This window comes from Equus przewalskii, chromosome 6, assembly GCF_037783145.1.
Source record: "Equus przewalskii isolate Varuska chromosome 6, EquPr2, whole genome shotgun sequence".
NCBI lineage: Eukaryota > Metazoa > Chordata > Mammalia > Perissodactyla > Equidae > Equus > Equus przewalskii.
The window spans coordinates 68544079-68559777 of record NC_091836.1 but is presented as its reverse complement, the minus strand read 5'-3'; the positions used below and the strand labels follow the sequence as shown (position 1 = coordinate 68559777).

Below are 15699 nucleotides of genomic sequence, written 5' to 3'. Positions count from 1 at the left end.
AAGTACACTTGGAGAAAAAAACATTGCACATGGGATGTTGAACCTCTGTCCTTGGCCTCACAGACACACATAGCAAAGATTAAATATTTGTACTGGGTCCAGATAAAGAATGAGGACAGGAGTTTGATTGGGGTGGAGGGGAGGGAAGAGAACTGGCAATTATGGAGAGCTCTCCCTGGGCCCTTTGGATACCTCATTTGGTTTCCAAATGACCCTAGGCGGGGACACCATTCGCATTGGGTATATATAGAAACTGGGGCACAGGGAAGCATGTGAACAGCCCAGAATTACAAAGCTGTTGGGTGGCCGGGCTAGGATTCGAACCCAGGGCTGCCTGATTTTGTGGCCCAGGCTCCTGTCACACCTGGGAAGGTGCCTGTGGGAGGTGGGTAGGTATCGGGGACTCTAAGGCTGGAGGCAAGGGTGGCAGGAGGCTGACGCTCCCCTCTGCTGCAGGCACTGGCTCCAGCATCCTCTCCGCCCTCCAGGACCTCTTCTCCATCAGTTGGCTCAACAGGTCCCAGGTGGAAAAGCAGCTACAGGTCATCTCGGTGCTGCAGTGGGTCCTGACCTTCCTCGTGATGGGTAAGCCAGGGCTCCGAGGGCCAGGGTCAGTGTGATTCCGTGGGAGCTGGTGGTGTGTTCCCATTTTACACATAGAGAAGCTAAGTAACTTGTCCTAGTCACACTGGTTTGAATCCAGGTCTGTAGGACCCCCAAAGCCTGTGCATTTCCCCCGTGCCACCCTGCCTACCGACGAAGATTTCCCAGCAGGTGTGCTTCTTTGTCTCAGGGGCTGTGGTGCCCGACTCCATCACAGACCAGCTCTGTGACCTTCCACGGCTTCCCTGAGCTCTCTGGAAGTTAGTTTCCTTGTTTCAAGTGGAAGGAAAATGCTGCCGACTTCATATGGCATTTGTGGGGATTGAAGAAAAGAAGCACAGGGCCTGGTCGTGGTGGGCCCCCATGACATGGGAGCTGCCGGGAGAGGTGCCCTTAGATCCCGCTCCCACCCCTCACCCACCCTCCATGGAACACCGTCCCCAGCTGCTTCCCACGGCCCGATTAGTGTTTACCCCCTTCTCTCAGCATCTCCCACCCAGTGCTCTGGTTGGACTCAGAATGGGAAAGAAAATGACATCTTAATCTTTGCCCATTTTGTTTGAAAATTTAGTATTTCCTTCTTTACATATAGAACAGAGCACAGTAACATTAGCAGTACCTGCCGACAGTTCTGGCTTGGTGCCTCATTCCCGGGGTTGCCATCCAGACCAGGGTCAGGACGTCAGGGATTGTCTGGGAGGAGGGTCAGGCCTGTGCCTGGGCCCACCCCTGCTCTCCCAGCAGCCTCTTCTCTTCCTGAGGCCCCTGTGTCCTCAGCAGAGTAGGTGGCCTCCCCAGCACTTTGGGGCAGACAGACCTGCTTGTTCCAGTGCTGTGGGCAGCCCACCCCTCAGGATTGTCCAGCCCAATGGGGACCACCAGGAGTCACTAAGGCCTTGCTGAGCAGCCGTCCTTCCACTAGGCCTGGGGGCCTCTGAGACCCCACTGCCAGGGCAGCTCTGTGCTGCCCTCCCGCCCTTTGCAGGGCAGAGGCATGGGCCAGGGGTGCTATTTCTCAAGCCCCACCATGGACCAGGCACTGGACTTGGCTTTTCTTGACTTCCCTCTTCCCAGGTGAGGAAATGCAAACTGGTGGAGGTCCAGTGACTCTGAGACTGTGAAGCTCATTAAGTGGCATAGTTGGGAATTGAGTGGAAGCCCACAGCGCTTGCCGAGGAGCCCAGAATGAGTGGAGCTGGTCTGAACCAGCCAGTCTTCACCTTTAGGCCCAAGAGTGGGCTCTAGTCGGGGGGGGGGGTCCATGAACCCCTAAAATTAGGTGCAGAATTATTGATGAGAGTATGTCCACATTTTTCTGGGGTGAAGAGCAATTGCTATCCTCAGATTTTTATGGCCTCAAAAAGATAAACACTGGTCTGGAGAACAGAGCAGGTTAGTCTGGCTCCCTCAGGGCTCAGACCCCCAATTTGTCCTGCATTCAGTCACCTATTAGAATCCTGGGGTCGAGAGCACAGTGCAGCCCCCTCCATTGTCAGATAGGGAGCAGTAAGGGCAGAGCCTTGCCTAGAATCACATGAGAAGCATGTGGTGGGGCCAGGACAAGACCCCATGGACTCCAGCCTCCCAGCCCCCTGCCTAGGCTGCTGCACCAGCTCCCTTAGTCCCCGTTGGCACTGAGAAGCCACCACTACCCCTGTCTTAGTGGGTCAGAACTTGGCTGTTGGGGAGCTGAGCAGCTGGTAGAACCCCAACCATGCAGCACACGACCGGGTCTGGCCCCCTGCTGTAGGTTAACAATCCACCAAGCCCAACCACAGCCCAGAAACTGCTTCAGCATCTTCCCAACGCCCTTTCTTAGAGGGAGCCAAGCCTGGTTGGGCTGACAGGACTCCCGTGCTGCTGCTGAGATTATTGCCCTGAGCAGCCCAGCCGCTCCCTCCCACCACCACCCAGATCTGCTGTCTGAGGTTTGCCTGGTGTTGCAAAGGCTGCTGTGGGCCAGTCGGCCTCCCTCTGGAACAGAGTGACCCTTCACTATTTTTGGGCCATGGGACCCTCTGGTATTCTGGTAAAGGCTATAAACCTTTCTCAGTGTTCTTAAATGTGTGATACAAAATACATTGGATTCCAGAGTAACCCAATGATACTGAAATATAAACATGCACACATTAAGAAGTTGAGTTAGATATATAGTAACACATGCTTTTTTATTAGTGCATTAAATAAAAAGACTCAGCAGCAGGCGTAATCATTATCATAATTCTTAAGTAATGATGAGAATAAGTGATTTTTCAAGCTGTCTGCGACTGCTGTAAATGTGATGTGTTGTTTTCTGTCGATGTCACAGTCAGCAGGTACTGCTATACTGCTGTGCTCTGTTACATTTGTAAAGGAAGGAAATACTAATAGATTTCCAGAAGAGATGGGTGTAGATTAAGATGTCATTTTTTCTCCTGTCCAAGACCACAGATCCCCAGATGGGACACTTAGCAGTGTGTCACGTCCTCTTCTCGTCTCTTGTAATCTTCCCAACACCCCGTAAGGAAATCGAGGCTCAGGGATGGGCCTGGCCAGGGAGTGGCAGGGCCGGGGCCTCCTGGAAGAACGCATCCATGCTCTTCATGGGCCCACTGCTGCCTCCCTGCCACTGAGCGAGCCACACGCCGCCCGGCTGACAGGCCTTGGGGATCAGAGTTTTGAGTCCCAGACTTCCCCATGGTGTGTGGGGAGGAGATGATTGTGAAGGTGGTCCTGAACTGTCCCCATTGGGAGCCAGCCGGGTCCACAAGGTGTTTGCCTCTCCTGGACCCAGTGGCGGTAGTTGCTGCTGCAGCCCCACGAGGGTGGAGTGGGAGCCCATTGTTCAAAGGGCAGGGGTTAGGCTCTGAGAAAGGAAGGTTGTTTGATGGGTTTAGTTCATTTTTTTGCTCAATAAATCTTTCCTGTGTTGGTTGCTGGGGCTGGAGAGGTTAACGTGCCCCGCTTCCAGCTCCTGAGGAGCTCGGGATGAAGGGCTGTCTGCTGGAAGGAGTCTCACGGGGAGGCAGACAATGAGGAGCCAGATGGCAAGTGCAGCGAGAGGGGCTGTGGATACGGAGGGTTTGGGGAGTGGGCCCCCAGGTGAGAAGGTCCCCATCTTGGATGCAGTCTCGGGCTCCCTGTTTGTTTTTCCCCCATCCAGGGCACCTTAGCACCAGTGTGAGGACGGGTAGGTAGGGATGCCTGCCTTCCCAGAGAGCCCAGATGCCTAGGCAGTGGGCCCTGGGGCTCAGCCCGCTCTGGTCGCTCTACCCACCAAGAAAGTTAGGGGTTTGACACCAGCGAGGCTTCTGGGCTGCTCAGCCCTGAGCCTGAGCCTTGCAGCCCCGCCCAGGCCCACCTGGAGCATCCACCTAGCCTCCGAAGGAGCTTGGACACCTGTGGAGTCTAGGGGCCTAGAGTGACCTTTTTTGCAGACCTAAGAAAGGGGACCAGAGGCAAACTGCTCAACAACGTGAATGACTTTGTAAGCGTCCTTAACTTAGACATAGCCATTCACCAAGCAGCCTTAAGTACTTCACAGTTTGCCTTTCACAGGTTTTTGTAGGCTGCAAATGCTTCTCTAGAGATTCATCATCCTTATCAGTGATGTCACACTCCTTATCTGGTCCTGAAGAACTGGACACCTGGTCACTCTCTGTTCACTGCCCCTCCCAAGATAGTCGTGCCACTTTTCACTCCCTTGGGGAGAGGCTAGAACAGGACTGGATCGTGGACAACAAGTGACTACCATTTTGCTGCCCTTAGGCCCATGGAGAGTCTGTGTCTGGCCTTCCCCTCTCCCTCAGGAAACCAGAGGAGGCTCAGCCTGGGGGGCAGACCAGAGCGGAATGCAGGGCCAGGCAGCCCTTGAGCACCCATGACCAGCACAGTGCCCAGCAGAGGTGGGGGGCGTGGCAGGGCTTGGCTTCCCTCCCTGGGCAGTGGGGAGGGTGCTGGACGCAGGCCACACTTCCACCAGGCATGAGTACCTGCTGCCCCTGGCCCTGTACTGAGTGCCAGGGAGCAAAGAAGATGTGGCCCCCCTCGTGTGGGGAGTTCAGAGGTGAGAGATCCACTCGGGAGGACAGTATGATATTAGAGAACAGTTCTGGAAGAGAGGAGGGCTGAGCGAGGCGTTGAAGGCTGGGTAAAAACCGGGAAGGTGGACTGCCTGCAGAGGGCATCTGCAGGGAGCCACGAGGCAAGGCAGGTTTGGCACAGACCTCCTTCCTTTTAGTGCTGGGAGGCCCAGAGCAAAGTGACCACGGGGAGCTGGCCCCAGGGAGTCTTCCAAGGTCCTGCTGGGGTTTTTGAGAGGGGGCTGATGGGCTCTGGGCTTTGGTCTGGGCCTGCCGGGCACTCTGCTGTGTTGGAAGGGGCCAGCCCCTGTTCTGGGGTGGGAACCCCTGCCCCACCCCGACCACCAGTCTCAGGTCCCTCCAGTGGCAGAACAGGGCTTCTAATATTTGGTGAGTTTATAAAGCCTGGGCAGATTAGGGACTTAACAGTCAGACTTGGGTTTGAATCCTGGCTCTGCCCCTGTCCTGCTGGGTGACCTTGGGGAAGTTATCTCCCCCTCAAGCCTCACTGTTCTTGTCTCTAGAATGGGGTGGAAGTCCCTCTGCTACACACTTGAGACAGTGGTTCAGCCCAAGTCCTGAGATGGGGGGGCACTGGTTAGGTCCCTCCCCTTGTCCACAGGAACTGTGCCAGGTACGGGGGTGGGGAGACAGACGCACAAGGAGGGGGCGGAAAGGACAGCTCTGAGGACAGCTTCACAAGAAGCTGGAGTCTGCTCCTCCACACTGCTGCCCAGACCACAGGGAGCCCGTGTGCCCTCAGCGCCAGGGCAGCCAGCCCATCAGCATTAGGAGATGAGGCTCCTGTCCCTGGCAGCGCGCTCCTCCCCAGGCCGGGGCTGGGGGTCCCCTGCCCATGGCCCCCAGCTGTGCCTAGCTTAGTGCCACTGTAAACACTCACTCACTCCAAGAACCTTTGCCCAGAGGGGAGACTGAGGCCCACGCTTCCTGATCCGTGGCTGTCTGCCTCCCCCGCAGGAGTGTCCTGCAGTGTCATCCTCCTATACACGTTCTGCACTGATTGCTGGCTCATCGCCGTGCTCTACTTCACCTGGCTGGTGTTCGACTGGAACACGCCCAAGAAAGGTGAGAGCAGAGGTCCCCTGTCCACGCCCCCCTGCCCTTGGGACGGTCCTTCCTACACAAGCTGCCCTTTTACTGTGTGAAGAGCACCAGGCCAGGGTGTGGTGATGGGGGTGGGGTGGTAAAAAACTCAGAGGGCACTGTCCTGCCCTCATAGGACCTCACGCTCAGTCAAGGGTTTGCAGAACATGAGAGAACGAGCGTGGAAAGGGGCCCGGAGGGAGGGGGAGATGCTGCCGAGGGCAATAGTCACCTACCTCAGGGTTCACGCTGGCTCTGTCTTGTCTCCCTTGCCCAAACATCACCTGTCCCTCCCCCCCATTCCCAACACTGTGTTTTGTTCCCTGGAAGGTGGCAGGAGGTCACAGTGGGTCCGAAACTGGGCTATGTGGCGCTACTTTCGAGACTACTTTCCCATCCAGGTAAAGACTTGTGGGGGTCATCTTGGGAGGGTGGGAGTGCCTGGGAAATCTGAACTCAAGCCTTAACCCACCCATCCACAGTGACCACATGTGCTGAGTTAAACCATGTGATGCCTCTCACTATTCATACTCTACCCAACTTGATGCAGATTTGAGGCAATTCAGGATACAAATAATGCCATAAAGGGTAAAAAGAAAAATCAAGACTTAGGGTTAAAAAAATACTGGTATTTCAGCCACAAGGGTCAGCAGAGTTGCAGTGGTTGAGCTTCATAGTCAGCTTGGAGCTTCCTGGCAGCCGAGGCAAAAAGGGAAACATGATAGATGTTGGTTCTTATTTTGGAAAAGGCTTGCTAGTTCCTTAGAGAAACAAGACTTCTTTTAGCATTTGGATCTAAAAGATGTTTCAGGGGCTGGCCTGGTGGTGCAGTGGTTAAGTGCGCACATTCTGCTTCAGCGGCCCAGGGTTCGCCGGTTCGGATCCCGGGTGCGGACATGGCACCGCTTGGCACCCCATGCTGTGGTAGGCATCCCACATATAAAGTAGAGGAAGATGGGCACAGATGTTAGCTCAGGGCCAGTCTTCCTCAGCAAAAAGAGGTGATTTGTCAAGAGCAGCACCAAGGTGGTCCCAAGTCCATCTGGCCTGAACTAAGGATAGAGCTTAAAGCAATAGGTTGGAGGGGCTTTCTTTCCTTCTGAAGCTTTTGCAGAAATATCACTTCTCTCAGCCGGTTTCAGGTGGGTTGCTGGGGGTCATGGCCACGGAAATAGGGCCCAGGAAATTTGATGTGCAGTGAAAGAAGGGTGAGACCCTAGTTGCTGAAGTGCTTGGGGAAGGCTTCTGGAGCAGATGCTCCTAGAATTCCATCTTAAAAATAGTAGCACTGAAGAGGTGGGGAAAATAGTGAGAGCAGAGGGCCTGAGACTGAGAAGAAGCCTGGGGTGTAGGAACTGGTGAGGAGGTGGAGGGCAGAGGGAGGATCTTTACTGGGGGCCTTCTAGGAGCCAGCGTCTTTCCCCAAGGAGTCTCCTTTAAGCCTGACAGCACCCCTGTAAGGCGAGTATTCACTTTATCCCCTTTTCACAGAAGAGGGAACTGAGGGTCAGAGAGTAGCAAAGCTGAATGAGGCTAGTGAGGGGCTGAGCCAAGATTCCAGTTACTGTCTTGCCTCAAAGGCTGGGCTCTTCCCAGGACAGCATGCTGCATCTCTGTGCAGCAGAGCTGTGGGAAATAAGCTTGGGCAGATACTCAGACTTCCCTCAGCCTTGGAGAACGGAGGCAGGAAAAGTTCACTGTGACCCTGGACAAGGCATAGTCCCTTCGAGGGTGCAGTCTTCTCATAGGAAGCAAGTTTAGACCAAGTTGGTCTCTGGGTTTCCTTCCTGATGCATCATTGGCTGCTGTGGGCCCCCCACCCTGGTCTTCGGAGCACCCATCTTCTCTGGGGCTAACCTCAAGGTCCTGCCAGGGTAAACGGTGGTCTGGCTTCAGTCTCATCTCTGTCTGGCCCCTGCCTGTGGTCTGCAAGCTAGCTTGGCAAGGCAGAGGCATCTGGGCCCTGGTGCCCATGGGCGAAGCTGGTGGATTGTGGATACCTGGCAGAAACCTGAAGGTTTTTCCTGCAAGAGAAAGACCTGTCTGGCCACCTCACTGAGCACCCCAGCCCCGGCACATCCTAGCTGCTGAGGTGACGCAGCAGAAGGCAGTGGGGTCTGCAGAGCAGAGGCAGTGTGTGTGAGTGTGGAGGTTTTGTGCATGACGTAGGTGGTGTATGTTTGCTGTTGTGAGTCAGCGACTGAGACATCCTGGCGTGCTGCCTGGGGGAGGTGGCCGGGTAACCCTACATTCCTCCCCTGCACTCAGTATTGTGAGGACGGCCCTAGGGCTGGCTCCCTCTGCCCACCCCAGCCCGAGCCCAGTTTTCCCAGGACCTTTGGGGTCAGGGTTCCTGTTCCTCCCTTTTCCTGATCCCGTCTCTCCAGCTGCAAGGAATGCAAGGCTCTTGGTGCTGGGAGGATGTTGCATCATAAGACCCAGCTCTCTCATTTTGGAGGTGAGGAAACTGAGTCCCAGAGAGGAGCAAGGACTGGTCCAGGTTGCCCAGTGAGTCCCTGCCCGTGTTAGTACTAGAATCTGGGCTTCCTGAATCTGAGCCTCAGGTTCTTTCCCACTGCATTCCTACTGCCTGTTTCTCTGGGAGAGATTTGGTCCCTGATTTCCCCACTGGATTGAGTCCCACACCCTGGGTCTCCCCCTCTCTGCTCTGCTATTGGAGACCGAGGTTGAGTTCCTGCTCTGTCACTCCATTCACTGACCTCCATAGCTAAGCTCTGCTGGGCAGGGGGACCCAGAAGAGTCAGTCCTGGGCTCTGCTCTCAGGTGGGCTCACCACCTAGAGGATCCTGCTAGACTTGGTCCCCTTCTGCCCATGGGACCACAGGCACACTTCTGAAGCTCACCGAGCCTCACCTGCCTTGTCTGCAAAGTGGAGCTGTTCCTGTGATAAAAAGTGGTAAATTATGGTTGAGTCTGAGGGGTTATGGACTCTGGTCTCTCTGCTGGGGCCCTTACCTCCAGGGCCAAGCCCCCATGTTCAGTGACCTGCCCCTCAGGAAGCTTCCTTAAGGCCAGTGGCGTCCTCTATCCAGAACAGGATGACCTGGTGACCATTGGTCAGACCTGTGACAGGCAGGCGCCATTCCAAAAGAACCAAAACAAAAGCCCGTGTCCCTTATCACACCTCTGTTCCCAGAAGGCAGCTGAGAGTAGTGGCCGTAGGGCACATGAGAGCTGGCCCTCTGAGGGCTCCTGGGCACTGGGACCAAAGCCAAGCTGGGCCTGCGGCAGGCCCAGGGCACTGAGCCCGTGTGGGCTCTGCTCTTGCCTGCTGGGGACCGCAGCCCAGCCCCTGCCCCTTAGGGCTCTCAGTCTCCCCTTCTGTTCAGGGAGGGTTTGGCCTTGGTGACCTGACGTCAGGGCTGACGCTCTGTGGCTTTGTATATGACCCCCTGTCCCCCACCCCCTTTTCCCAGCCCCTTGCCAGTGGTTGGGTCATAAGAGCCTCCAGCTGTCGCCACCCCCCCAGCCCTCCCCACTCCCTTCTTGGTGAAGCTGTTTGCTCTTTGCCACCAGAGCAGCTCAGCTGACCCAGAGGGCGTCCCTTCTCCCAGCAGAGGTGGGGCTCATGTGTTAGCATCAGCCACCAGGACCACTGGCTGGCTGGAAGAGGAGTGGGCTGTGCTGGGTCACCTCTCCCTGAGGTATAGGTAGGATCTTTGGAGAGGGGACTAGGAAAGACTCTCTGAGCTTAGAATCCTCTCTCTGCCCATCTGCCTCGCTTCACAGGTGAGCCTCTTGGGGCCCAGAGAGGAGAGACTGTCGTCAGGTCACAGAGCAAGTCAGTAGCAGGTCTGGTATAGAACCTGGGGCTGTCTGCTTCAGGGCCCGTGTTCTCTCTCCTGCAGTCCTCTGCCGCTGTGCCCTGCTGTGGAAGCATAGGCAAGTCTCTGCTCTTCTCTGGGCCTGAGCTTCTTCCTCTTTATGGTGCCAGAGTGGGACACGTCTATCTGAACACTGTCCTGCCCTAGGAGGCGGGGTGTGAGGAGTGACTTGCCAGGAATGTGTCGCAGGCTCGTGTTAGCCAGCAGGCCTGGCCTGGGCACCCCCTTGGGTTGAGACTTTGCCATGGAAAGACAGGGGACATGAAAGTAGGCATGTCAGCAGAGCCGTCATCAGCAGTGTCCCTCCTCCCCCCTCCAGAACGGATACCCTGTCCAGCCCTGGGGCGAGGGGAGTGTGGACTGAAGACAAGACTAAAGCTGTGTCAGATGCCCACATTCTTCTGGGTTGCCCACCGAGGGCCGTTAACCTGCACTGTGCCCCAAGGCTCCTCATTAACCAGATGTCCTGCCACATAGAGACTTGGCGGAGGGACGGAATGATTTAAAGAGCCAGCTAGGGTTCCACCAGGTGACACGTCTACAACCCAGGCCCAGGGACAAGCGTAGGTGAGCGCCCTCATCTAGAGATGGGAGGGGATGTGCTGTGACCTCCCGGGAAGCAGCGACTCCTTTCTCTAAGCCTCAGTCTCCACCTCGTAATCAAAGGAATGGCCGCGATCGGGGCTCTCCAGCTAGTTCTGTGCTTTGGGCTTGCAGGCCCAGCCTTCAGCTCAGGGGCAGGTTCCCAGTCTGGTACTGGTGTCTCAGCTCGTGCCTCAAGGCCTGCCTTTCCCTGGGAGCTGGCGCAAGGTGCTTTTTCACCCCAGCTTTACTGAGAGCTCATGTGCTGGGCAGACCTGCGCTTCAGGAGGCAGACCCTCAGAACAAGCGCCTTGCAAAGCTGGTGGACAGCTGGGCTCCCTCAGGGCCCCCTCGCCGCCCCTCCCCACTAGCCATGATCTAGGCCGCCAGGAATTGGGCACGTGTTTGAGCAGCTTTAATCTGCTTGCCAAAGGCAAAGTGGGAGAAAGAGTAGACTGTCCCAAGCAACGGGGGGTAAAACTCAGGGTCTTGCTCACACTTACACGCACTGGCACTTACAGAGCTGGGGCTGGTGCCAGCCCCCCTGCTTCCATCCCCCTCGGGCCTCCGTCACCTGAAGATTCAGATTTCAGTTTCCCCAAAGCCACCCACTGGCACTCCCCTCCCCCAAAACAGAGCACAAGGTCCCTCCCTCAGCCAGGAGATTCCCAAATCTGGAGTCATGGAAAACCCAAGCTCTTGATACTCTGCCAATGGCCCGTGGCTCTGCCTCCAGCTGGCACCGGAGCATGGAAGTGGGCACCTTCAAACCCGGCAGGCAGGAATGTCATAGTGTCACCTCTCTAGAGGCCAGGTAGCCCACCAGACCAAAATGTTCATTCCCTTTGACCCAGAAATTGTATTTCTACAAGTTTGTCTCGAGAAAACAATCAGATATGTGGACAAAAATAAGGTATTTAGGGATTGATTATTTCTGAGGGACATTCTGGAAGCTTTTTAAAGGTCCATCAATCAGAGTTTGATGACAATTCTGTGACGTGTGGCGTAGCTGTGCGAGAGAATGACAGCCGCAAGGAGACATGTTGCTGAGGGAGGTTGATAGGGAAAAATAGGTATCATGTGCTTGGTAGAAAATTACATAGAAGTGGTAGCAACCCAGCACCTCAATTTCATGATTTTTTAAAAAAAGCATGTGTCTATTTGAGTGCAAAAAAGACTCAACCCATCAGTGGTTCATCTGGATAGAGATCTGACTGGTGCTTTGGGTTTTTTTTTTACCTTCCCATATTTTTTACGTTCTCTGATTATTCGTTATTTTTCTAATAAAAAAAAAGTGATGTTTTCTGAACAAAATACCCTTGCTCTGCATCCCCCTCAGCACCCTCACCCGCATCGGGTTCCCTGTAATGCTGGGTGGGTGGCTCTCCTTGTCCAGAACTTAGGGCAACTTTGTACCACCCACCCGCCCCTTGAGCTGCAGGCCGGGGCAGGGGGTGGGCCCCGAACAAGCCCATCGTCATTCAGAGCATCCCAGGACAGCCCTGTTGATAGTAGCGCAGGTCAGCTGGCCCAGCTGTGCAGCTGCCTCCCTGCCCCCACTGTGACTGTTGCTTGTCCTTGTCCTTCCTGCATCAGAGTCCAGGCTGAGCCTGGCTGCCTGGAAGGAAGTTTCCATCCAGGCCAGCTGCACTGTCCCTTCTCTGGCCAAACTAAGGGACTTGGACTTTACCCCGATAAAGAGGGCTGGACATCCCTCCTTATCTGAGAGTGATGGGGGTTGGGTTTGGGTTGTAGAATAGTCTCTCTGGCTGTGGTGAGGAGGATGGGCCTGGAGGCAGGGGAGGCAGGAGGCTGGCAGAGCGTGGATAAGATGACCTGGTGTGTTTAGCTGGAGAAATAAGGGGAGCGAGTGAGAAAGTTTCCCTTCCTCTCTCCAAGCGGTGACCGCTGAGTGTCCGGCACTGTGGCCTCAGGGAGGAGAGTCTGAGGTTTGGTGTGGAGAGTCTCTCCAGTCCTCCAGGGGCCGTGGCACACCCAGTCCCTCCCCTACCCTCTGGGTGTGCCCCAGGACCCCTCTCCTGGCCCGTTTCCTCTGACCCGAGCTTTTGCCTGCAGCTGGTGAAGACGCACAACCTGCTCACCACCAGGAACTACATCTTTGGCTACCACCCCCACGGCATCATGGGCCTCGGTGCCTTCTGCAACTTCAGCACAGAGGCCACGGAAGTGAGCAAGAAGTTCCCTGGCATAAGGCCCTACCTGGCCACGCTGGCCGGCAACTTCCGGATGCCAGTGCTGAGGGAGTACCTCATGTCTGGAGGTGAGCATCCACCTCTGCCTACCCCTGCTGGGCGCCCTGGTCGAGGCCTGAGCCTCTCCATTGGGCCAGGTGATAGAGAGGCTGGGAAGCCGATATACCGTGCCCCGCAGCTGGTCCTGTGCTGGGATGCAGCCTGCTCCAGGTGCAGTGGGCAGGGCTGAGCAGAAGAGCTGTTCTATGGTCTGCCGGCTTCAACTTGGATAACGTCTTTCCCAGGCAGCCGCCTCTCACCTGTTTCTGGGTGCCTCCAGCCCCTGTGCTGCCCTCTGCACAACCTGATCCTTGTCCTTGGCTCTGTCGTTATCCACCCATCTGTGATCCCCACGGCCTGATTCACTGGGATTCCCAGCACCTGGCACCAGCCTGGCAGGGTTAGGAGCTCAGGGAATGTTTTCCAAATGAATGAGTTCCCTGAACAACCTGGTATCATTATCCCCATGTTATAGGGAAGCCGAGGCTCAGGAAGAGGAACAGCTGATGCAGGGCCTTTCAACTCAGTGGCTGGGTTAGCTCCGGGCTCAAGCCAGGGCTCGCTCTGTCTGTACTTGACCGTGTGCAGGGGGTGGGGAGTGCGTCCGTGGGCAGCCCTGACTGTGTGTCCCCCTCCCCTCCAGGCATCTGCCCTGTGAACCAGGACACAATAGACTACTTGCTTTCAAAGAATGGGAGTGGCAATGCCATCATCATCGTTGTAGGGGGCGCGGCCGAGTCCCTGAGCTCCATGCCCGGCAAGAACGCGGTCACCCTGCGCCACCGCAAGGGCTTTGTGAAACTGGCCCTGCGCCATGGGTAGGTGCCTCCCTGCACACGCACACATGCATGGACACGCACACACACCTGTACATGCACATGCAACCCTCCAAAGCTTTGCTTGGCCCGGGGCATCAGCTCCTCAGCTCCTGGAGGCAAGGACCAGACCCCAGGAAGGCGTGGTAGGGAGTTCACCATCCTGTAGGGATGGGAGGTTGGAGCCCACAGGGTCAGGCCAAGTTTTTCCAAGTGTAGCCTGGGTTTCTGAGTGGGGCAAAGACGCAGCCTTTGTACCCTGGGCCCTTGCAGGTGGGCTAAGAGGCCAGGCTCATATGCGGGACCATGCCGTGGTGCCCAAATGTGTCATGCTGCTAGGAGAGCAAGAGGCCAGGAAGGAGGATGGCTGGAAACATCAAGGAAGGCTTCCTGGAGGGGTGACACTGAGAACAGGCAGAGAGGAGCTGGACAGCTTGGATTTCTGTGACCTTTTCCGGAAAACCAGAGGCACATTCTGTGTAGCCACCTGTGCAGCACATCTCATTTGGTGGAGCACGTTCACTTCTGTGGGCCCCTCTGATTCCCCAGCAGGTGACCCTGCAGGTGATGACGTCCCCATTTGCCATTTGAGAAAGCTGACTAAGGCCAAGTGACCTGGGCAGGGCCACATTGTAAAGCGCAGAGCAGAGCTCTTTGGACTCCAAGTCCACTGTTTTCCTCCCGTATCTGGGCCCTGGGTGACCTCAGGAGGAGGGCCCTGGGGTGACAGACCTCCAGCAGTAACGTAGCTGGGGTGGGAGAGGGTGCAGCCTTCAGTCACACGCAAGTTAAAGATGGCACTAACCACGCCATCTAGGCCCCACCCAGCCCTTCTGTCTGTCTCCTCAGGGCCTTACTTCAGGCTTCAGAAGAGGCTGCTTTTCAGGGTCCAGCCTGGTGCCAGGCCCTGGGGACACAATCAAAACAGACCGAGTCCCTGCCTTCAGGGTGGGCGAAGTGAGGAGGGACAGACAGAGACAGGACGGTGTGCTGAGGGCTATGACACGGCTCAGAGAGACCAAGGAGAACTTCCTGGCAGAGGCAGGCTCGAAGGATGAGAGAACAGGCATTCCAGAACAGGGTTCTCACCCTGCCCTTTGCCTAGTGGTCCCAAAGCCCTGACATGCTCCCCAGTCTCTAATGGAGACAGAGGCCCGTCCGAATCTGTAGTGAGGGGACTTGTGGTTTGGCATCCCCCGGCCGATTCTGCTGCTCCCCTGGGGGAGGGGAACTTGGCTGTTGTCCCCGCCTCTGGGGCTGACAGGAGGAGCCAAAGGCAGTGATTGGAGTGTAACGGATCCTGACTTCTCCCTTCCAGAGCCGACCTGGTTCCTATCTACTCCTTCGGGGAGAACGAGGTGTACAAGCAGGTGATCTTTGAGGAGGGCTCCTGGGGCCGCTGGGTCCAGAAGAAGTTCCAGAAGTACATCGGCTTCGCCCCGTGCATTTTCCATGGCCGAGGCCTCTTCTCCTCCGATACCTGGGGGCTCCTGCCCTACCCGAAGCCCATCACCACCGTCGGTGAGCCTCCATGCCTGCAGACCCTGAACTCGGGGGGCCACACAGCTGTCTAGTGGGAGAGTGAGGATTCACAGCCAGGCTGCCTGGCTCTGATGGCCATGCTCTAAACCGTGAGGACGGGTTTGCGTGCCCATCGGGAGGAGTGGTGGGGGCGGGAGCGTAGGGATCGTCGCATGGCGGTGAGCCGAGCTGTGCTAGGCAAGCAAACAAGACCCAGCGGTTCTCTGTTTGCAGAGCAGAGTCTCAGGGAAGACCCTCTTACAGCAAGGACCCACAGGTGTGACGGGGATGTGCAGGGGGCTCTGGAGGGCCATGGTGGACCCCGGGAGGAGGTGACTCTTACATTGTTAGCTGAATAGGGGTTACCCAGCAAAAGAGGAGAGGAAGGGAGTCTTTATCAGAAACAGTAGCCAAAGTGAAGCTCCGGCAGCAAGGTGGTGTCCATTTTTGAGGAACAGAAAGAAAGGAACCTACATGAGTGGAGCATAGGCCTGTGAGAAGGGTAGCAAAAAACTGACCCCCAGCTGTGCTGTTTTGGGTTTGTTTGGGACCGTTCACAGGATTCCAAAGAATTACCTATGGGAGGGGGGTGCGTATGTGTGGGTGTTAACGATTCACGAGCTAGAGATCACGCAGGAGTGTGTGGGTCACAAGCCATGGACTGTAGGGGCCAAAGCTCACGTAGACACTTCAGATTATCAGGACTGGTCTTCTGCTTTGTACTTGTACACAGAAACTTCCTGCATTTTAGGTCACATGACCCAGACTCAGTCTTGACTCTCGTTTTACACAAGTCCCACAGCAGGTCTGATCTCTGTGAGGCAGCAGGGACATTTCCGTGCACAGGTGCGGCTGGAGAGGCCCCCTGTCCTGGGGGCCTTGTGAAGGAGTTTGCTCTTCACCTTAAGAATGGAAA

General features: G+C 56.1%; 1 protein-coding gene across 1 annotated transcript in view; it reads left to right on the top strand.

Moving 5' to 3' along the window:
• Window positions 1-15699, top strand: part of DGAT2 (diacylglycerol O-acyltransferase 2) — a 30618-nt gene that overhangs the window by 12992 nt on the left and 1927 nt on the right. The window contains exons 2-7 of the mRNA XM_070624108.1: window positions 457-585; window positions 5643-5750; window positions 6099-6169; window positions 12272-12476; window positions 13091-13265; window positions 14581-14783. Coding sequence (XP_070480209.1) covers window positions 457-585; window positions 5643-5750; window positions 6099-6169; window positions 12272-12476; window positions 13091-13265; window positions 14581-14783 — 891 coding nt within the window. The remainder of the gene's footprint in view (window positions 1-456; window positions 586-5642; window positions 5751-6098; window positions 6170-12271; window positions 12477-13090; window positions 13266-14580; window positions 14784-15699) is intronic.